Source organism: Trichomycterus rosablanca, chromosome 15 (assembly GCF_030014385.1).
Source record: "Trichomycterus rosablanca isolate fTriRos1 chromosome 15, fTriRos1.hap1, whole genome shotgun sequence".
NCBI lineage: Eukaryota > Metazoa > Chordata > Actinopteri > Siluriformes > Trichomycteridae > Trichomycterus > Trichomycterus rosablanca.
In genome coordinates, this window is record NC_086002.1 from 17,862,917 (window position 1) to 17,886,114 (window position 23,198).

The window sequence follows — 23,198 nt, forward strand, 5'->3', positions numbered from 1 at the left end:
AATTGTGGGTACTTACAAATTCCAACTTGATTTACTTACAGATCATAATTAGAGACCCCAGCCAGGGAGGACGTGACATTACACAGGAGTTCCTGTCTGGAATAAGTATGAAAAATAATATAGAAACTTCATGCATGACTAGCTACTGTCTATCATAAAAACAGAACAATATTATTTTATTGTTAATTATATTTAACAGGAAAGATATAGAACAGTGGAAATTAACACAAGGATCAAAATTAACTTCTTATTATAGTTCTGATACAAAGAGTAATACATACCCGGATCTGTCTAGTCGCATAAAATCTACTCAGTTAATTTTATATTTGTCACGCTTTCGGGTTCTCCTTCCATCTCCTCCGCTCCGCTGAACTACAATCCCCAGTATACCCCGCTCCATGACATCACGGTCACAAGTGCACCGCCAGCCAATCGCATACCATGTTCACGTTCCTCGTCTCCAGAGTTCTAACTTCCTGCACCTGAGTTAATCAAGTCTGTTTGTATTTATACACCTTTGTTCCGTCCTGTCCCTTGCGAGGTATTGCCAACCTAGTTGCGTACTAAGCGGTTTTCTATTGACTTTGTTTGGATTTATTCGTTTTGACCTATTGCTCTGTTTTCCGGTTTTGTGAGTTTTGCCTTTGCCCTCTTGATTAGTTAGCACGATTGGATTGCTATTTTGGCTTTGACCCTTGGACTGTTACACGATTCTGTTTTGGATTCTCGTACTTGGTATGTTCGCTGTACTGTGCTTTTCTGTGACTGTTTGTCCGTGTCGATCTGTATTCCGGATTCATAAATAAACTTTGCTTATCTTTTAACTCTGCGAGCGTCTGGTTAGTTTCCCCAGCGTTACAGAATACCTCGCCTAGCCGACAGATGGCGGAGTTCAGGGATTTGCAGCAGGCTGTTAGTAACCAGGGCAGGTTATTAGGCCAGCACAATCAATTGTTCGAATCACTGACTAGTTCTGTTGGATCTTTGTCTAGTCAGCAGTCTGAGCAGCATACTCAGCTCGCTCAGATCTCAGCTAATCTGAGAGATATCTCTGCACAGATAGCTCAGCTAAATCTCAGCCCTCCACCTCCTAGTTCCGTTGCTGTTCCGGTACCTGCCTCAGTCAATGTTTTTCCAGTCAGCAAGCCAGATAAGTTTGATGGCTCACCCGAACTGTGTAGAGGTTTTCTTTTACAGTGTTCAATTTTTTTCTCCAATTCACCTCCCAGTTCGGACAAGTCTCGTATATCATTTGTGATATCACGCCTTATTGGGAAAGCCTTGGATTGGGCTACTGCTGTCTGGTCTTCAGTAGAGAATAGCACTTACAGTAAATTTTTGGAAGATTTTAAAGCCATTTTTGATCATCCCCGTGAGGGAAGATCTCAGGGAGAATTACTAGTAAAGCTGCGTCAGGGGGTGCGCTCCGTGGCCGAGTACGCATTAGAATTTAGAACTCTAGCGGCCGGTTGTGGTTGGAACGAACCCGCCTTGCTCGTTATGTTTCGTAATGGACTGAAATCGGATATTCTTACGGAGTTGGCCTGCCGAGACGATGAATTATCTTTGAATGAATTCATTTCGCTGGCTATTCGTCTGGATCACCTCAAACAAGGAACTCAAACCACCAGCAGGCAGGCTTCCCAGCCTACAACACATCCGGTTGCTCAACACTCTCAATGTTTCCAGTCGAAAACTTGTTTGATCCGCAATCAAGCTCCGGTGGAGAGTTCACCGGAGGAGCCTATGCAGTGTGACACCACCCGTCTGACACAGGAGGAGAGGCTTCGTAGAATACATGGAGGCTTGTGTATGTATTGCGGCATTGCTGGTCATGTTTTACGTGATTGTCAGGCGCGTCCACGCAAATCATCGGCTCCGTCCCCGGGAAAGCGTGTGGAGTTCACTCCACACGCTAAAGTGGTGAGTAGTCCCACTCCGGGTATGGTTACTAAGTCTTTGCTCTTGCCTGTCACTTTATACTGCCGAAATTCTCCCTCTGTCTTTCCAGCTTTGATTGACTCCGGAGCAGAGGGGAATTTTATCCAAAGAAGACTCGTCAGTCAACTACAAATCCGGCTGGAACCACTGGAAAAACCGTTGAGACTCTCAGCGGTGGATGGAGACCCAGTGGCACAGGGAGTCGTCAGCCAAGTTACGGCGCCTGTCAAGATGAACATTAGTGCCCTTCATTCTGAGGAGATAAGATTTTTTGTGTTGGACAATGTTGACTTTTTTATTATTTTAGGCCTCCCCTGGTTAAAGAAACATGATCCTCTTATTTCGTGGTCCGAACGAGAAATTTTGTCTTGGTCCAATTTCTGTTATGCTAACTGCCTGTCTCTGCCAACCATGAAGGTTAATTCTACATCGGTTGAGAGCCCCGAGGTAAACACTCCTGTACATATTCCACCAGAATATTCAGACTTGTCAGACGTTTTTAGTAAAAATAATGCCACCAAACTTCCTCCTCATAGGTCTTATGATTGCGCTATTGACCTGATTGGTAATCAAATTCCCTCAAAATCACGTGTCTACCCGCTCACTCAAGAGGAGGAAAGAGCTATGGAAGAATATGTACAGGAGGCTTTGGCTCAAGGCTTTATTCGCCCATCCACGTCTCCTGCGGCTGCAGGTTTTTTCTTTGTTAAAAAGAAGGACGCGGGCCTTAGACCCTGCATAGATTATAGAGGTCTTAATCAGATAACCAAGCCTTTCTCATACCCTCTTCCATTAGTCCCTGTGGCTCTTGAACAGTTACGAGGGGCAACCATATTTACCAAACTGGACTTGCGTAGTGCTTACAACCTGGTGCGCATCAGAGAGGGTGATGAATGGAAAACAGCTTTCCTCACCACTAGGGGGCACTATGAATATCTTGTGATGTCTTTTGGACTTCGTAATGCGCCCTCCGTTTTCCAGTCTTTCATAAATGATGTGTTACGTGACATGCTTGGTCGGTTTGTTATTGCTTACATAGACGATATTCTGATTTACTCCTCTGACTTAACCTCGCATATCGCTCATGTCCGTCAGGTTCTCTCTTGTTTGTTAGACAACCAACTCTTTGTCAAGGCTGAGAAATGTGAATTCCATGTCACCTCCATTTCATTTTTGGGGTACATCATTAGTTCTGAGGGGGTGGTCATGGATGACCATAAAATAGAAGCAGTAGTGGATTGGCCCAAGCCACAGTCAGTAAAGGATTTGCAAAAGTTTTTGGGATTTGCAAATTTCTATCGACGTTTTATTCGGAATTACAGTACCGTAGCAGCCCCGTTAACCTCCTTACTTAAAGGCAATGCTAAGAAACTTCTGTGGACACCCTTAGCTGAGAAGGCATTCAACAAGTTAAAACATTTATTTACTTCCGCGCCATTGTTGAAGCATCCCAGTCCTTCTGAGCCTTTTGTTGTAGAGGTTGATGCGTCTAATGTGGGAGTTGGGGCTGTTCTCTCTCAGTACCATGGTTCACCCCGTAAACTGTTCCCAGTAGCCTATTATTCACATAAGTTGTCACCTGCCGAACAGAACTATGGAATAGGCGACCGGGAACTGCTGGCCATGAAATTGGCTCTCGAAGAGTGGCGACATTGGCTTGAGGGTGCTCGTCACCCCTTTGTTATCTTGACCGATCACAAGAATCTGGAATATTTAAGATCTGTTAAACGTATGAACTCGCGTCAAGCTCGCTGGTCTTTATTCCTCGCCAGGTTTGATTTTACAATTACCTATCATCCTGGTACTCGAAATACCAAAGCGGATGCTTTGTCTCGTATGTATGAAGGGGAACCTTCTACTAATCGGTCAGATGAAACCGTTTTACCTTCTGAGGTAATTGTAGCTCCCATTAGATGGGAGATTTGTGATGAAATTGATCAGATAAACGGTGAGATCCAACCCCCGGAACAATGCCCTCCAGACAAAACGTTTGTACCTCCTCATTGTAGAGTTAGGCTGATGACATGGGCCCATTCCTCCGTTACTTCGGGCCATCCAGGAGAGGCACGTACTTACAAGTTGCTGGCTAATCGCTTTTGGTGGGAGAATATGATGTCAGATATTCACCGCTTTGTTGCATCATGCTCCATATGTGCACAATGTAAAACTCCTCGTACTCTTCCAGCCGGCAAGCTCATGCCTCTCCCAATACCCACTCGTCCATGGTCTCATTTAGCAGTCGACTTCGTTACAGATCTGCCCGAATCTCAAGGAAATACGGTGGTTATGACTATTGTGGATCGGTTTTCTCGGGGTGTCAGATTTATACCATTTCCTCAACTTCCCACTGCTTTTGAAGCTGCAGAAAGTATTTTTAACTATGTATTTCGTCTATTCGGCATCCCTGAAGACATTGTCTCTGATCGGGGTCCCCAATTTACATCACAAGTCTGGTCTGCTTTCATGGAGAAGTTAGGTATTTCAGTCAGTTTGTCATCCGGTTACCACCCTCAGACTAATGGTCAGTGTGAGAGGGTCAATCAGGAGTTGGGTAAATTTCTAAGAATTTATTGTTGCAATAATCATCACGACTGGTCCCGTTATCTGTCATGGGCAGAAAAAGCCCAGAACTCTCTCGTCAGTTCGTCAACAAATCTCACTCCGTTTCAGTGTACTTTTGGTTTTCAGCCCCCTCTCTTGCCCTGGTCTTTTGAACCATCAGATGTTCCAGCAGTAGATCATTGGATGCGGAGGAGTGAGGAGGTCTGGGAGGAGACCCACCAGCGGATAGAGGCGGTCCTTCGGCGATACAAGCGCCAGGCTGACAGGCACCGAGGTGAAAATCCCTCCTTCGTTCCAGGGGAACGAGTCTGGTTGTTGACCAGGGACTTCCGGTTTCCTGAGGGGTGTAAAAAACTCTCTCCAAAGTACATTGGCCCGTTCAAGATTCTCAGTAAAATCAATGATGTCACATACAAGCTTGACTTACCCTCTCACTATCGTGTTTGTTCCTCATTTCATGTCTCCCTTTTGAAGCCGGTTGTTTCGGGTCCGTTGGATGAGGACTCGCCCGAGGCCACGCCTCCTCCTCCCGTTGTCGTCGAAGGCGCTCCTGTGTTTGCTGTCCGGCGGCTACTGGACTCCAGGAGGAGGGGTGGAGCTATACAATACCTGGTCGACTGGGAGGGTTACGGTCCAGAGGAGCGCAGCTGGGTCCCCGCTATGGATGTGTTGGATCCTATCCTGGTAGAAGAATTCCACCGTAGTCATCCTTCCCGTCCTGCACCAAGACCAAGGGGTCGTCCTAGACGAACCGCCTTGAGTGTAGCAGGAGGTCGTCGTCGAACAACTCCTGGAGGTCGGGCCCTCAGTTCCAGTCAACGTGGTCGTCCCAGGTCTCGAGCTCCCGTCCAGTCCCGCGGCAGCTCCAGGAGTGTTTCCCGAGATGACACTGGTTGCGAGGGGTTCGGTCCTCGTGGTCGTCCTCACCCGACGACCGTCTCGGACCCTTTGGAGGGGAGTACTGTCACGCTTTCGGGTTCTCCTTCCATCTCCTCCGCTCCGCTGAACTACAATCCCCAGTATACCCCGCTCCATGACATCACGGTCACAAGTGCACCGCCAGCCAATCGCATACCATGTTCACGTTCCTCGTCTCCAGAGTTCTAACTTCCTGCACCTGAGTTAATCAAGTCTGTTTGTATTTATACACCTTTGTTCCGTCCTGTCCCTTGCGAGGTATTGCCAACCTAGTTGCGTACTAAGCGGTTTTCTATTGACTTTGTTTGGATTTATTCGTTTTGACCTATTGCTCTGTTTTCCGGTTTTGTGAGTTTTGCCTTTGCCCTCTTGATTAGTTAGCACGATTGGATTGCTATTTTGGCTTTGACCCTTGGACTGTTACACGATTCTGTTTTGGATTCTCGTACTTGGTATGTTCGCTGTACTGTGCTTTTCTGTGACTGTTTGTCCGTGTCGATCTGTATTCCGGATTCATAAATAAACTTTGCTTATCTTTTAACTCTGCGAGCGTCTGGTTAGTTTCCCCAGCGTTACAATATTGAATAAGAAAAAAGCTCCAAATCAGCTCTAGTACAAAAAGTAACAACAACATTAAGAAAAAAAATTTAAGATTTCCCATGAACATTTTTGACAGACTAGTAAAAATTGAAGATAAAACAAAACAGTTTGGGGTTGTATTTCTTGTAAAAAATGATGCATCTTTTAAGATAATCGGTCCATTTTATCCAGAAAAAGATGAGTTAAAACAAATGATCCACAGTGAAGAAAATTGTTGTGGTAGAGTTTAGCAGGGTTACAGCCTCTGGGAAAAAGCTCTTCCTGAGCCTGCTGGTACGAGAGCAGAGGCTCCTGTAACGCCTGCCAGACAGAAGTAAGGTAAAAAGTCCATGGTTAGGATGAGAAACGTCCTTGATGATGTTCCTCGCTTTGCCCATGCACCGTTTGTAATAGATGTCCTGTATGGTGGGTAACTGGGTGCCAGTGATGTGTTGGGCGGTTTTAACCACCCGCTGGAGAGCTTTCCGGTCAGCTGCAGAGCAATTGCCGTACCACACAGAGATGCAGTTTGTGAGAATGCTTTCGATGGTACAGAGGTAAAAGTCCACAAGTATTCTGGAGCACAGGTGTTTTTTCTTGAGTCTCCGTAGAAAGTAAAGGCGCTGTTGTGCCTTTCTGACCAGGATTGATGAGTTGAGGGACCAAGAGAGATCTTCGGAGATGTGGACACAGAGGAATTTGAAGCTGGGAACCCGCTCTACTACAGCACCGTTGATACAGATAGGGGCGTGTGCCTGACTTCCTGTTCTTCTAAAGTCCACAATAATCTCTTGTTTTCCCTGTGTTAAGCTCCAGGTTGTTGTTCTCACACCATGCAGCCAGTTGCTGAACCGCCTCCCTGTAGGCCATTTCATCATTGTCTTTGATTAGGCCTATCACCGTGGTGTGATCCGCGAACTTGATTATGGAGTTGGAGCCATAAACAGGAACACAGTCGTAGGTGAACAGGGAGTACAAGAGGGGACTCAGCACACAGCCTTGTGGCACGCCAGTGTTCAGGGTGATGTGGAATGAGTGGAGTCTGCCTAATTTTACAGACTGAGGTCTGTTAGTTAGAAGGTCCAGAACCCAGTCCAGAGTGACGTGCTGATGATGATGAGATCAGCTTGGATGGAATCACTGTGTTAAATGCTGAACTGAAATCAATGAAGAGCATCCTAACATAGGTGTTATGGCAGTCCAAGTGGGTCAGTGTAGTGTGAAGTGCAGTGGAGATAGCATCCTCTATTGATCTGTTGCGATGATAAGCAAATTGATGCTGATCTAATGTAGTGGATAGATGTGCTTTCAGGTGAAAGAGAACTAGTCTTTCGAAGCACTTGGAGATGATGGGAGTGAGTGCAACAGGTCGGAAATCGTTCAGTGCTGAAGCAGTTGAATGTTTTGGTACTGGCACGATGATGGCTGTCTTAAAGCTTGTTGGAATCACGGCCGTGGCCAGAGACAGGTTAAAAATGTCAGTAAAGACCCCAGCAAGTTGTGTAGCACAAGCTTTGAGCAGGCGCCCAGGTGTTCCATCAGGGCCAGCTGCCTTCCTAGCATTCAGCTTGTTCAGCATGTCGTAGACATCCGTAGTGGAGAGTGTGATTGGCTGCTCATCGGGAAGAAGATCTGTCTTGAGGGCAACGATGTTATTACCTCGATCGAAGTGAGAGTAGAAGCTATTGAGCTCATCATGGAGTGAGTCGTTGTGAGCATAGGGAGTGGTATTATGTGGTTTAAAGTCTGTGATTGTGTGAATACCTTGCCACATACGCCGAGGGTCGGAGGAATTGAAATGGTCCTCAATCCGTTGTGTTACAATTATCCCTGACATATCAAACTTGTAAACCTTAATAATACTAATCATACTAACCTTAATAATACTAATAAGTCCAACACAGAACTTTAAACAAACTAATTACTGTATTTACTCATGTACACAATACTGCATCACACCCCAATATATTTTACGAAAATGTTATAATACAGATTCACTCAAATTACAATCGATAATATTCAAAATCTCATTACTCCCTCCTAAAGCCAGCAGTTCTGTAAATAACTAAATAAACAAACAAAAAACACAAAAGTCGTTTTAGTAAAACCCAAATGGGCAACCCCAAAAACACCATTGCAGACCTGATCTAACGTTCCCAATCAGCCCAGATCACAAAGTATATTAGGTCAGTTGTGGTGAAATTCAACTCACGTGCAATAAAGTCCGCTGTCCACGTTCTTTCTTCACACGGATGAAACAGTAGAAATCCACCAGTCTTTTTCCGTTTGATCTTGGATAAAAAAAATCTGAGTTTATCTGATACCTTAAATCCACTGTAATCGGCACAGTCGCTGAGTTAGCGAACAGCCTTCAAAGTCCATGCGTGAAGGCTCCAGAGACGTTCACGGGGGATACAGCATAAACAATGTCACTAATCAACTGCAAAATGTTAATATCAGACTCACTGTTCGTTTGTCTTTCCGCATCCCAAGAGATATATCCTAAACAGGTGTTTTACCCTCTTACATCACACAACATTATTTACAGAACGAGTAAGAACTTCTTTATTTGCTACCATTTAACAACAAACATAATGTAAACAAAATATTATTTATGCCCAAATTTTAACTGGGCTACATGAAGTTTGATGAGTTTTCTAAATCCACCTCTAAAGAGCAACCTTTTCCTTCATACATAGTTGATTTCTGATTTGAGGCTGGACGATGAGGGGATTATGTGCTGGTCTTTTTTCTACAGGGTACTATACTCCATACCAACCGTCTGTGGCATCTAATATGACTAATCCTGTCCAGCAGCATCGGGCACCACTGGCTCAAGGGCAAGCCTTGTCTCCACTGCTCAAAAGAGTTCGTAAGCAGGTAATAAATAAAAAAAAAAGCACTTTCATATTTACATTTTAATTTCAGTGTAAAAATTGTGGGTACTTACAAATTCCAACTTGATTTACTTACAGATCAGAATTAGAGACCCCAACCAGGGAGGACGTGACATTACACAGGAGTTTCTGTCTGGAATAAGTATGAAAACTCTGTAATAATATAGAAACTTCATGCACGACTAGCTACTGTCTATCATAAAAACAGAACAATATTATTTTATTGTTAATTATATTCATATTTTTCTATAGACTCTGACACCAGATCTGTCCAGGATGTACAATCTAAGTCAGTTTCCTCTGCCCCTCCAGTGGCAGAAGAAAAGATTTGCACTGATTTAGAGGAAGTGGAGCAAAAGGATCTTGAGATGCTCCCATCAAGAGATTTGGGATCTGTTACTGATTCCACACCTAATGAACTGCCCACTGAGAGTGCTCCTGTGGAAGCTGTGTCTCCTGTCCCAGCTCCAGAAATTCTTGCTCTGTCTTCAGTAAGTGGCAGTGTGGAATCTGGAATCTGGCTCCCACCATTTATAAACAACAGCCAATTGTTGTTTATGTTGGCCCCCAGCCTGCCGAATAGCAGGGTTGACTTTCAAGCAGAGGAGTTCAAAATGTCAGCTCTGGTGTGCTAGCATGTTTTACTGCTGCGCCACCTTAGGGACAACCTAAAAAAAAACATCCATTTATGAGCTAGATTGTTAAAACTAAATGTTAAATGTTAAACTAAATGTTTTTAATAACAAAGGACAAGACAAGATTATATAAGACAGGTTATGACAAGACAGACAAACATGTGGCCTATGTTAACCTCTAAGCTATAATACATGTTAATCTAAACATGCCTGAACAAAGCTAAGACTTAACTAAATGCTAATGACAAATGAACAAAGCTAAAACGTGAACTGGACAAAGACATACAGTGGGGTCAAAAAGTATTTAGTCAGCAAAGATGAGAGAGGTCCGTAATTTTCATCATAGGTACACTTCAACTATGAGAGACAAAATGAGAAAAAGAAAAATCCAGAAAATCACATTGTAGGATTTTTAAAGAATTTATTTGTAAATTATGGTGGAAAATAAGTATTTGGTCAATAACAAACAAGCAAGATTTCTGGCTCTCACAGACCTGTAAATTCTTCTATAAGAAGCTCTTCTGTCCTCCACTCGTTACCTGTATTAATGGCACCTGTTTGACCTCGTTATCTGTATAAAAGACACCTGTCCACAGCCTCAAACAGTCAGACTCCAAACTCAACCATGGCCAAGACCAAAGAGCTGTCGAAGGACACCAGGAAGAAAATTGTAGACCTGCACCAGGCTGGGAAGAGTGAATCTACAATAGGCAAGCAGGTTGGTGTGAATAAATCAACTGTGGGAGCAATTGTAAGAAAATGGAAGACATACAAGACCATTGATAATCTCCCTCGATCTGGGACCCCACGCAAGATCTCATCCCGTGGGGTCAAAATGATCATGAGAACGGTGAGCAAAAATCCCAGAACTACACGGAGGGACCTGATGAATGACCTGCAGAGAGCTGGGACCAAAGTAACAAAGGCTACCATCAGTAACACACTAAGCCGAGAGGGACTCAAATCCTGCAGTGCCAGGTGTGTCCCCCTGCTTAAGCCAGTACATGTCCAGGCCCATCTGAAGTTTGCCAGAGAGCATATGGATGATCCAGAAGAGGGTTGAAAGAATATCATGTGGTCAGATGAAACCAAAATGGAACTTTTTGGTAAAAACTCAACTCGTCATGTTTGGAGGAAGAAGAATGCTGAGTTGCATCCCAAGAACACCATACCTACTGTGAAGCATGGGGGTGGAAACATCATGCTTTGGGTCTGTTTTTCTGCAAAGGGGACAAAGACGACTGATCCGTGTTAAGGGAAGAATGAACGGGGCCATGTATCGTGAGATTTTAAGCCAAAACCTCCTTCCATCAGTGAGAGCATTGAAGATGGAACGTGGCTGGGTCTTCCAGCATGACAATGATCCCAAACACACCGCTCAGGCAACGAAGGAGTGGCTCCGTAAAAAGCATTTTAAGGTCCTGGAGTGGCCTAGCCAGTCTCCAGACCTCAACCCCATAGAAAATTTGTGGAGGGAGTTGAAAGTCTGTGTTGCCCAGCGACAGCCCCAAAACATCACTGCTCTAGAGGAGATCTGCATGGAGGAATGGGCCAAAATACCAGCTACAGTGTGTGCAAACCTGGTGAAGACTTACAGGAAATGTTTGACCTCTGTCATTGCCAACAAAGGTTATGTTACAAAGTATTGAGTTGAACTTTTGTTATTGACCAAATACTTATTTTCCACCATAATTTACAAATAAATTCTTTAAAAATCCTACAACGTGATTTCCTGGATTTTTTTTTCTCATTTTGTCTCTCATAGTTGAAGTGTACCTATGATGAAAATTACAGACCTCTCTCATCTTTCTAAGTAGGAGAACTTGCACAATCAGTGGCTGACTAAATACTTTTTGGCCCCACTGTATGCATGCATTGGAGTTTGTGTGTGTGTGTGTTTGTGTATATATGACTATGCATGCGTGCAAGTGTGTGTTTATGTGTGTGGATCTCTTGCTTGTGCGCGTGGTAGTGTACGTGCATGTAAGTTTGTGTACGAGTGTGTGTGTGTGTGTATGCGAGTAGTTACATGTCACAATCTAAGTGTGTGTGTGTGTGTATGTATGTATGCGTGTGTGTGTGTATGCGAGTAGTTAAGTGTCACAATCTAAGTGTGTGTGTATGTATGTGTATGAGTGTGAGTATGCATGCGTGCAGGTGTGTGTTTATGTGTGTGGATCTCGTGTGTGCGCGTGGTAGTGTACGTGCATGTAAGTTTGTGTATGAGTGTGTGTATGCGAGTAGTTACGTGTCACAAGTCTAAGTGTGTGTGTATGCATGGGAGTGTGTGTGTGTGTGCATGCAAGTAGTTATATATACACACACACACACACACACACACACACACACACACACATATATATATATATACAGTGTATCACAAAAGTGAGTACACCCCTCACATTTCTGCAGATATTTAAGTATATCTTTTCATGGGACAACACTGACAAAATGACACTTTGACACAATGAAAAGTAGTCTGTGTGCAGCTTATATAACAGTGTAAATTTATTCTTCCCTCAAAATAACTCAATATACAACCATTAATGTCTAAACCACCGGCAACAAAAGTGAGTACACCCCTTAGTGAAAGTTCCTGAAGTGTCAATATTTTGTGTGGCCACCATTATTTCCCAGAACTGCCTTAACTCTCCTGGGCATGGAGTTTACCAGAGCTTCACAGGTTGCCACTGGAATGCTTTTCCACTCCTCCATGACGACATCACGGAGCTGGCGGATATTCGAGACTTTGGGGCATCCTCAAGCGGAAGGTGGAGGAGCGCGAAGATGTTCTATTGGGTTTAGGTCTGGAGACATGCTTGGCCAGTCCATCACCTTTACCCTCAGCCTCTTCAATAAAGCAGTTGTCGTCTTAGAGGTGTGTTTGGAGTCATTATCATGCTGGAACACTACCCAGTTTCCGGAGGGAGGGGATCATGCTCTGCTTCAGTATTTCACAGTACATATTGGAGTTCATGTGTCCCTCAATGAAATGTAACTGCCCAACACCTGCTGCACTCATGCAGCCCCAGACCATGGCATTCCCACCACCATGCTTGACTGTAGGCATGACACACTTATCTTTGTACTCCTCACCTGATTGCCGCCACACATGCTTGAGACCATCTGAACCAAACAAATTAATCTTGGTCTCATCAGACCATAGGACATGGTTCCAGTAATCCATGTCCTTTGTTGACATGTCTTCAGCAAACTGTTTGTGGGCTTTCTTGTGTAGAGACTTCAGAAGAGGCTTCCTTCTGGGGTGACATCCATGCAGACCAATTTGATGTAGTGTGCGGCGTATGGTCTAAGCACTGACAGGCTGACTCCCCACCTGTTCAATCTCTGCAGCAATGCTGACAGCACTCCTGCGCCTATCTTTCAAAGACAGCAGTTGGATGTGACGCTGAGCACGTGCACTCAGCTTCTTTGGACGACCAACGTGAGGTCTGTTCTGAGTGGACCCTGCTCTTTTAAAACGCTGGATGATCTTGGTCACTGTGCTGCAGCTCAGTTTCAGGGTGTTGGCAATCTTCTTGTAGCCTTGGCCATCTTCATGTAGCGCAACAATTCGTCTTTTAAGATCCTCAGAGAGTTCTTTGCCATGAGGTGCCATGTTGGAACTTTCAGTGACCAGTATGAGAGAGTGTGAGAGCTGTACTACTAAATTGAACACACCTGCTCCCTATGCACACCTGAGACCTAGTAACACTAACGAGTCACATGACATTTTGGAGGGAAAATGACAAGCAGTGCTCAATTTGGACATTTAGGGGTGTAGTCTCTTAGGGGTGTACTCACTTTTGTTGCCGGTGGTTTAGACATTAATGGCTGTATATTGAGTTATTTTGAGGGAAGAATAAATTTACACTGTTATATAAGCTGCACACAGACTACTTTTCATTGTGTCAAAGTGTCATTTTGTCAGTGTTGTTCCATGAAAAGATATACTTAAATATCTGCAGAAATGTGAGGGGTGTACTCACTTTTGTGATACACTGTATATATATATATATATATATATATATACTGCTCACAAAAATTAGGGGATATTTCAAAATGAATATGAAGCAATAAAAAAATAAGCATTTGATTTTTTTTTTATTAAACAAGAACATCAGAAAGTCAAACCAACTTTTATTTCATTGGTGAAAATGCACTATAAAAAAGGCTGGAAGTACTGGAGTATCTGCACGTTCCCTGATCTTAACAGTGCACATCCTGCAATTTCCCAGCCCTTGCAATGCCCCTGCAACACAATTTGCCCAACTGCGAAGCCTGGAGAGCCATAGGACGTCTTGAAGGTGGTCAAACACAGGCGACAGACACACACAACAGCAAGAGATGACCACTACTTGACCTTATTGGCAAGAAGGAACAGGCGCAGCAATGAAACAGAGCTGCAGGGACAGATTCTTGCTGCCACTAGACAACGAATATGCACCCAGACCATACAAAATCGGCTCCATCGTGTTGGACTGCATGTCCGGTGACCAATGGTATGCATTCAGTTATCTGCTGAATGAACACCGTAGAACCCGTAGAAGGTGGGCTGATGAGCATCGTCATTGGACCTGTGATGAGTGCTCAACTGTCCTCTTCTCTGATGAGTCACGGTTCAGTCTGCAGCCTGACAATCATCTTGTCCTGATCTGGCGTGAACGAGGAAAACATGGGAGAATCCACGTTTCATGCGAGAAAGGGACTCCTTCGGTGGTGGTGGAATCATGGTGTGGGCTGGCATCAGCATTGGTGGTCGTACCGACCTCCACGTCATCAGAAACGGATCGCTGACTGCTGTCCGATATCGAGATGAGGTCCTGCACCCTATAGTGGTACCCTATGCTGGAGCAGTTGGAAACAACTTTCTTTTCATGGACGATAATGCAAAGCCCAACCGTGCGCATCTCGTCAACAACATGCTTCAGGAGGCAGGAATCGAACACATGGACTGGCCTTAACGTTTGAGACCTCAATCCCATTTAACATGCTTGGGATGCACTGGGAAGACGTCTGGCAAACCGTCCAATGCCTCCCACAACACTTCTTGAGCTGGAAGTTGCCCTGGAGCGAGAGTGGCAGAGGATCCCACAAGAACTGCTGGACAATCTGGTCCTGTCCATGCCCCATCACTGTCAGTGTGTTTTGGCAGTCTTGGGTGACCATACACCCTACTGAACAGTCAAAGTGTGGCAATCTCGTTCAGCTTGACATGCTTCTGTTCACCCCCACCAATATGTCACTTGCTACTCAATCACAATAACTGAGTTTGCATCTCAATTGCATAATCAAACAACTTTCTTTGACTTGTCGTTTGCTTTTTTGATGTTCTTGTTTAATAAAAAAAAATCGAATGATTGTTTTTTTTATTGCTTCATATTCATTTTGAAATATCCCCTAATTTTTGTGAGCAGTGTATTATTCACTTATTTTTTATTATTGTTGTTATATTTTTGATTATTTGTTGTCGTGTTTGTTGATATTTAAATCATTTCTTTTTTGAAAACTGTTTACAGGTTAAAGTATAAAAGCATAAACACCACCGTCTATAAATGAATGAATTGCTTTGGTCCTCCACTTGAGACTTTTATGTAAACAGACACAACAACAAATAATTAAGACAGTAATAATAAATAAATAAATAATAACAATAATGTCACAAATCTATACCACATCTACAAGATGTAACTTATTTCTAGCACCACTAGATGGGGATGATGTCTGGACATAATTTTGAACTTCATTTTTAAAGTCACTAAAAAGCTAAAGATCCTAATTTGGTTTTTCAGTATAGTTATTATGGCGTCAGATTAGTGCCAAAAGTCGAGAGCACATTTTATTTGTGAGCGAGCAGGATTTTCTCTGCTCTTGCACGAATTCACCCTGCTCGCGCACGGATATGTTGTGCTCGCGCACGAAATCGCATGCGCGCGCTCGAAACGCTGCTCTCGCGCTCAGATCGTATGCGCGCACTCAAAGCAAACTGCGCTCGCGCTCAGATATTTCTTGCTCGCTCTCGTAACTGCACTTGCCCTTGCGCTCGACCAATCAAAATGTGTTTTCGGCTTCGACCAATGAGCTCGTACATAAAATCATCATTTTAAAAGGGTAGAATTTGTTAAAGCTTTAACAATAAGGCATATTCTGACTATACTCATCTTTTAACCTGTATGTCTAATTATCTAAGTTTCTTGTTGTCTAGGCCTTACTAAGGCTTTGGAGAGGTAGCTGCATAAATACCAGTATGTAGTAAGCAGTCTGCCTTATGTACTGATCTGAATTATTTACATTTCATTTGCACACATGAAATGATTATTATTGATTAATTAGCTTAAAAACAATTATATTCCCGAAGATATATTAAATGCCCTCAGGCAAATTCACATGTTTGTGAGTGAACATGTGTAAACCAGAATGTCATCCATCAGAGTACAGACAGTTCCACAAGTGACTGGACACCCTAAATTGGTGAATGAACTTAAATCCATGCTAGGATTCCCACTGGCCAAATTTGGGCATACTGGCACAAATGTCCTTGATTGTCTAAGTTATACATTCCTTCAACATTGATTTCCCTACACTGTTTATTGTTTCTACATTTTTAAGGCTATTGTTGTCCTTGAATTCACAGATGTTATTCAGTCAACAAAGTATTACATTTTAAATAATTTATTTTGTCTTACAGAATTGAAAGGCTGTTGGTTGATATGTGGACAGCTGTGACCTCCACATATTATGATATCCTGCATGAACAAAATGGGATGCTGGACATTGCAAAATACCCTGCACCTCTTTCTGGTACATCTTGTGTTTCTTCCCCGACCTTCAGATCTTTGTTGAAGGCTGGAATCACCATCCCCTTTCATGACCCCGGAACAAATGTGGCAAATGTAACATTTGTACTGACTCTGACTTGTACTGACTCTATTCTGATAGATACTTGTACTGACTCTATTCTCATAGATACTTGTACTGACTCTATTCTCATATATGTTACATATAAATAAATAACAGTACACAGTTTGTTTTACTTATTTATTGAATGGGCACAAATATCCACAGACGAACTGGTCTGATGTGTTCCTGTCCTGTGAGCCATTGAAAGAATGTTCTTGGACAAAGAGAGGGCGAACCAGCTGTCTTAACCATAGGTGGTAAAGTCTGCATCAGCCTGTTCAGAAAGAAACACCAAAAAGCAAAATAAACATTGACTTTTGTATAGATTACAATGTTTCTTGTTATATGCATGTACATACCACTCTGCAAATGTATTTACAGAAGTGTAGTCAATCATATTTTTACAACAGCTTAAACACACAACAAGCTGTTGTTATTATAGCAGGTGAACAAAGCAGAATTGGAATTAAGGGCCATATTTAATGCATTAACTCAATAATTATAACGGTGTCCTAATATGATAGTATTGTCCTTATAATTTAATTATAGGAGTAATAAAAATAAAGATAATATCAAATACATTGTTATCTTTCTCCACACGAGCTGGCATGAATTTCTATACAATCCAATAGAAAATATATTTGACACACTGAACATTAAGCCTAAATAAAAACATTAGTGTTAATAATATCAATACACAATAAGTGCACCATATTAAATGCAGACTTGTTGGTACTATGATATTGATATGTTGATATTGCAGATATGTTTTTACCTTACTGCTTGGTGTTCTAACACTACTTGCTTCCTTGCTGGATTCTGGTGGAGGAATCTCAGCTACAATAGATGCACCAGGGGAAAGCTGTCATTGTATGTGGCTTTTTCTTGAACACTGCAAATCATTCAGAAACCTAAATTTAAAACATTACATTATGCATGGTAAATATGCAATGTTCACACTTTATATAATAGTAAATAAAGCAAAAGCCTGACATACCACCTTGACGTCACTTCCGGTGGTACGCACGCTGAGACGCTAGCCTAGTTGTTTGTTTGTAGCCTTTAGCTAAATAACTTTTTATTTACGTATGTTTTAAACATATAATTTATACGTTAATCTTCCGTGTGTTGTTGATTTAGTTTTATTTTGTTTATCGTAAAAAAGCGCTTGTGTTTACTAACGTAAATTCGTGCTGTGTTGGAAACTAGGAAACTTCTGCTACCGGCATCCGAACGAAGCCGGTTTTGTTTGTTTTTGTACTACAGCGCATAAACATCATAATTATCCAGAATTAAAACCGTTTTCGGTCCGCACGAAGCGCGTTTGTGTTTGGTTGTGTTCTGTATTTCAGCTCTTAAAACACCTCTGTTTTGTGGGGAGTTATAACCGTTTCTGTTCGTAGGAAGCGCGTTTATTTGTTTTGTACACCAGCGCATAACACCGTTTTCCTTTAGAATTACAGCCGCTTTTGTCCGAACGAAGCGCATTTGTGTTGTTTGGTTGGTGGTTTTTGTATTCCAGCTTATCATCGCCTGTTTCATCCGGAATTAAAGCCGTTCTTCTGTGACTACCAGCAGAAGCGCCGGTGAATCCAACATAAACATCATCTCCAACTCATCTTGTAAAGCTAAGTATATTTCTTTGTTACTATGGCCCCAGCAGGAGCTTTGTATCCATGTTCCGAGTGTAATATGTTCAGTTATTCCTTCTCCGTGTTTAGTGATAACTTTACATGTGATAAGTGTAGATTAGTGGTTAGTCTAACGGAGAAGATCTCAGTGTTAGAAGGGCGCATTCGGGCGTTAGAACAGACTACTACTAGTGAGGGCTTAGATTCAGCTGTAGCAGTCCCGAATGCCAGCAGTTCAGGTACAGAACCCCAGACTCCGGCATTAGAGCCCTCACAGCGGGGCGACTGGGTGACGTCTCGGCGACATAGTCGTAGGGAAAAGCACCGACCATCTCAGTTGCACGTGTCCAACAGGTTTTCCCCACTCAGTGAGCCACCCGCTGAGAAGCCTGTTAATGTAAGTGCTCTGGTTATAGGAGATTCTCAGCTCCGACACGTGCGTATTGCAACCCCCATAGAGACACCAGCAACCATAGTCACTTGTATTCCGGGGGCCAGGGCGCCTGACATCAGAGCAAACCTGAAAGTGCTGGCTAATGCTAATCGTAGATTTTCATTTACATTTACATTTACATTTTTAGCATTTAGCAGACGCTCTTATCCAGAGCGACTTACAGAAGTGCTTCTATAGTGAACATTTCATTTCTCAAGTTTAGGAAAACAACAGTCAAAGAACACAAATCTGCTAAAACCTGTTTTTTTTTTTTTTTTTTTAAATGGAAAAGAATGGAACAAAATGTTAGTAAATAAGTACAAGTCAGCCTAAGTGTTTAGTAAAAAGGTGGGTTTTTATTCGTTTTTTAAAGACAGCAAGAGACTCAGATGTTCGGACAGACAGAGGAAGTTCGTTCCACCATTTGGGCGCTAGAACAGAGAACAGCCTTGATGCTGGTCTTCCTTTAGTCCTGGATGGAGGCTCAAGTCGAGATAGACTAGAGGCTCGGAGGTTGCGTGGTACAGAGCGGGGTTTGATAAGGCCACGAAGGTAGCTTGGGGCTGGTCCATTTTTGGCTTTGTAGGCGAGCGTCAGTGTTTTAAACTGAATGCGTGCAGCTACAGGAAGCCAGTGAAGAGAACGCAGCAGTGGGGTGATGTGGCAGTGTTTAGGTTGGTTAAAAACCAGACGGGCAGCTGCATTTTGAATGAGCTGTAAGGGTTTAATCGTGGACATGGGAGCTCCAGCCAGAAGGGAGTTGCAGTAGTCCAACCGTGAGATTACAAGTGATTGCACCAGAATCTGGGTAGCTTCCCTGGAGAGAAATGGACGAATCTTCCTGATGTTGTACAAGAGGAACCGGCATGATCTTGTCATGTTGGCTATATGAGGAGAGAATGTCAGCTGGTTATCAAGGACAACACCAAGACTTCTTGCCTTATCAGATGGTCTGATCTGGGAGTCATCCAGAGAAATGACTAGGTCCTGGGTTGGAGACTGATCTCCAGGAATGAGCAACATCTCTGTCTTACTGGGATTAAGTTTCAGATGATGAGCTGACATCCATTGTGAGATATCTCGCAGACATGCTGAGATGCGAGCTGAGACTTGCGTGTCTGAAGGAGGAAATGATAGAATGAGCTGAGTGTCATCTGCATAGGAGTGGTAGGAGAAGCCATGGGAGGCTATGACCTTGCCCAGAGAGCGGGTGTAGATAGAGAAAAGAAGTGGGCCAAGTACAGAGCCCTGAGGAACACCGGTTGAGAGAGTGCATGGTGGAGATATGGATCCCCTCCATGACACTTGGTAGGAGCGCCCTTCCAGGTAGGAGGCCATCCATTGCCATGCTGAACCTGTTACTCCAAGGTTGGAGAGAGTGGTCAGGAGAATGCTGTGATTCACTGTGTCGAAGGCTGCAGAGAGGTCAAGAAGAATAAGGACAGATGACAGTTTGGCTGCTTTGGCTGCATGAAGCTTCTCAGTAACCGCTACAAGAGCTGTTTCCGTAGAATGCGCTGCCTTGAAGCCAGACTGGTACGGATCGTGGTACGGATTTTCGAAGATTGTTATCCACGTCGGCACTAATGATGTTCGTTTACGGCAGTCTGAGGTTACTAAGAGTAATGTTAAAGAGGTGTGTGAGTTAGCTAGGTCGATGTCTGAGGCAGTAGTGTGCTCTGGCCCCTTACCGATTCGACCCAGTGGCGAAACCTACAGCAGGTTGTTGTCGCTGAACCGCTGGATGTCTAAATGGTGCTCAGAAAACTGCATTGATTTTGTAGATAACTGGTCCACCTTTGAGGGAAGGCCTGGTCTTTTGAAGCGGGATGGTGTCCACCCCACGTGGGAGGGTGCTGCTCGCATTTCTTGCAGCATAGGTGACAGGCTTTACCACCGCGTTAGTGTAGCGGCAGATAGTGTTAAATGACTATCCAGAGCCAAGACCAGGCAGCAGACTAACAGGCCTAACCGACTGTCTGCGAGTCGCCATCGGACGTCACCTGGAATCCTTAGGTCACAAACCATTGAGACTGTGTCTGTTTACCGTGGCAGGTGTAAGCCAAAACAAAATCAAAAAGTATGTCATAATAACTTAATTAAAATTAATCTAAATGAGCATCATGAAAACCCTAGTAAAGTTAAACTAAAGTTAGGACTTCTAAACATCAGGTCACTTGCATGCAAAACAGTAATTGTAAATGAAATAATTACAGATAATTGTCTTAGTGCCCTGTGTTTAACCGAGACCTGGGCTAGACCTGATGAGTATCTAGGTTTAAATGAAGCATCTCCTCCGGGTTACAGTTATGAACATAAGCCACGTCTTAGCGGTCGTGGTGGAGGAATAGCCGCAATTTATGATAAAGACATAGGTCTTACTGTAAAATCAACTCCCATAACAAACTCGTTTGAAGTTCTCATCTCTGACATAACCAATAAATGTTCATCTGATAAAACTAGTATGTTTAAACTGGTTACTGTTTATCGACCCCCTGGTCCTTACTCAGAATTTCTTAACGAATTTGCTGATTTTCTTTCTAAATTAGTCTTATCAACTAAGAAAGCTCTAATTGTTGGTGACTTTAATATTCATTATGAGGATAAGTGTAATCCACTCAAAATTGCGTTTGATTCTATTTTAGAATCCTTAGGCATCACCCAAAATGTAACAGGACCCACTCACTGCTGTAAACATACCTTAGATTTAATACTTACTTATGGTATAAACATAGACAACCTGGAAATTATACCACAGAATGACTTAATCTCTGATCACTCCCTACTAATATATGAAGTGTCCCTGTCCAATAATATACAGCAACCAAATCGTTTTAAATGTAAGCGCACTATTACATCTGCAACTGCAGCAGCGTTCATAAACTGCCTACCAGAATTACCAAATATATCAGCATCAGAACCTAAAGAACTAGATCAGGCAACTCAAAACCTAGAGACCGTACTGCGCACAACCTTAGATAACGTAGCCCCACTCAAAACTAAACTGATTAGGGAGAAAAAACTTGCTCCATGGTACAATGACCACACATGCGCACTTAAACAAGCAGCACAGAAATTAGAACGTAAGTGGCGTCACACTACACTGGAGGTGTATAAGATTGCTTGGAAAGATGCTCTAACTGAGTATAAACATGCACTTATAAAAGCTAAATCTGTATATTATTCATCCCTAATAGAGAAAAATAAAAACAATCCTAGATTCCTTTTTGAGACAGTGTCCAAATTAACTAAAAACGTCAATGAAACTGAATCTAATATACCGCCTGACTGTACCAGCGATGATTTTTTAAAATTCTTTAATGACAAGATAGAAAAAATACGACTTCAGAGTCAGAGTGTGTCACTTGCCAATGTTAAGTATGGACTCACTCCGAGCAGCATTGGTGATAATAGTAACGAGTTAATCCAACTAAATTCCTTTAATCCAATCTCCCAAAATGAACTAACTGTGTTGATTAAATCATCGAAGTCATCATCGTGTATACTCGATCCTGTTCCAACTCGTTTACTTAAAGATTTACTCCCAGCTATTGTAGAGCCCCTGCTTACATTAATCAATGCATCCCTTAGCCTTGGGTATGTACCTAAATTGTTTAAAAGTGCTGTTATTAAACCCCTGATTAAAAAACCTAATCTTGATCCACATGTTTTATCTAATTATAGGCCAATTTCAAACCTTCCTTTTGTCTCAAAGATATTAGAAAAAGTCGTTTCCAAACAGCTATGTTCTTATTTGAATGAAAATTGTATTCATGAAAAATTTCAATCAGGATTTAGACCCAACCATAGTACCGAAACCGCATTAATTAGAGTAGTTAACGAGTTGTTAATGTCTTCTGATAATGGATGTGTCTCTTTTCTTGTTCTATTAGATCTTAGTGCAGCGTTTGATACGGTCGATCATAACATTTTACTGGAGAGGCTAGAAAATACAGTAGGTGTTAAAGGACTCGCACTCTCTTGGTTTCAATCATATTTGACTGACCGCTCTCAATTCGTTTATGTAAATAATAAATGCTCAGAAACTACAAAAGTAAAGTGTGGTGTTCCACAGGGGTCGGTACTTGGACCGCTATTATTTACACTCTATATGCTTCCACTAGGTGAAATTATTCATAAACATGGCATAAACTTTTACTGCTATGCAGATGACACACAGCTGTATATATCAGCCAAACCAAATGATACTGACACAATCAGTAAGATAGAAGATTGTGTAAACGACATAAAAAACTGGATGTATTTGATCATATCACTCCTGTTCTATCATCTCTACACTGGCTGCCAGTTAAATTTCGCATTGATTACAAAATACTTTTACTAACCTATAAAGCGCTACATGGTCTGGCTCCACAGTATCTGAGTGAGCTTATTAATTACTACAACCCAGCACGTCCACTTCGTTCACAAGATGCAGGGTTACTTATAGTTCCTAAAATTAAAAAGACCAAAGCTGGTGGAAGAGCGTTTTCTTACAAAGCTCCACAACTTTGGAATAATCTTCCTGCCTCTGTTCGGTATTCGGACACAGTCTCAATGTTTAAGTCTAAACTGAAAACATATTTATTTTCTCAGGCTTTTGATTAATATAGACAAAGGCGCAGGGCTTGGGGGTTCTTGGTCATAGAAACTTGTGGTGATCAGGGATGTTGGGTCGCTGTCGTTCTGCCTCTCTTGTCCA

General features: G+C 42.7%; 1 protein-coding gene and 1 long non-coding RNA gene across 3 annotated transcripts; one reads left to right on the top strand and one right to left on the bottom strand.

Moving 5' to 3' along the window:
* The first annotated feature begins 2,327 nt into the window (after nucleotides 1-2,327).
* LOC134328246 (eukaryotic translation initiation factor 4 gamma 3-like) lies at nucleotides 2,328-16,558 on the top strand. Of its 2 annotated transcripts, XM_063009332.1 has the most exons (5): nucleotides 2,328-2,388; nucleotides 8,759-8,880; nucleotides 8,976-9,039; nucleotides 9,150-9,388; nucleotides 16,221-16,558. In XM_063009332.1, exons 2-5 carry the CDS (start codon nucleotides 8,797-8,799, stop codon nucleotides 16,224-16,226), a joined length of 393 nt encoding a protein of 130 aa, XP_062865402.1. In that variant the 5' UTR covers nucleotides 2,328-2,388; nucleotides 8,759-8,796; the 3' UTR covers nucleotides 16,227-16,558. The 2 variants fall into 2 exon arrangements, with proteins under 2 accessions (XP_062865402.1, XP_062865401.1); XM_063009331.1 differs by lacking the exon at nucleotides 2,328-2,388 and having other exon boundaries at nucleotides 7,452-8,880.
* On the bottom strand, nucleotides 16,557-17,246 carry LOC134328263 (uncharacterized). The gene is made up of 2 exons (XR_010014726.1): nucleotides 17,208-17,246; nucleotides 16,557-16,706 (listed from the first exon to the last, which is right to left on the bottom strand). It is a non-coding gene; the product is annotated as an uncharacterized LOC134328263 (long non-coding RNA).
* Between the last annotated feature and the right edge of the window lie 5,952 nt (nucleotides 17,247-23,198).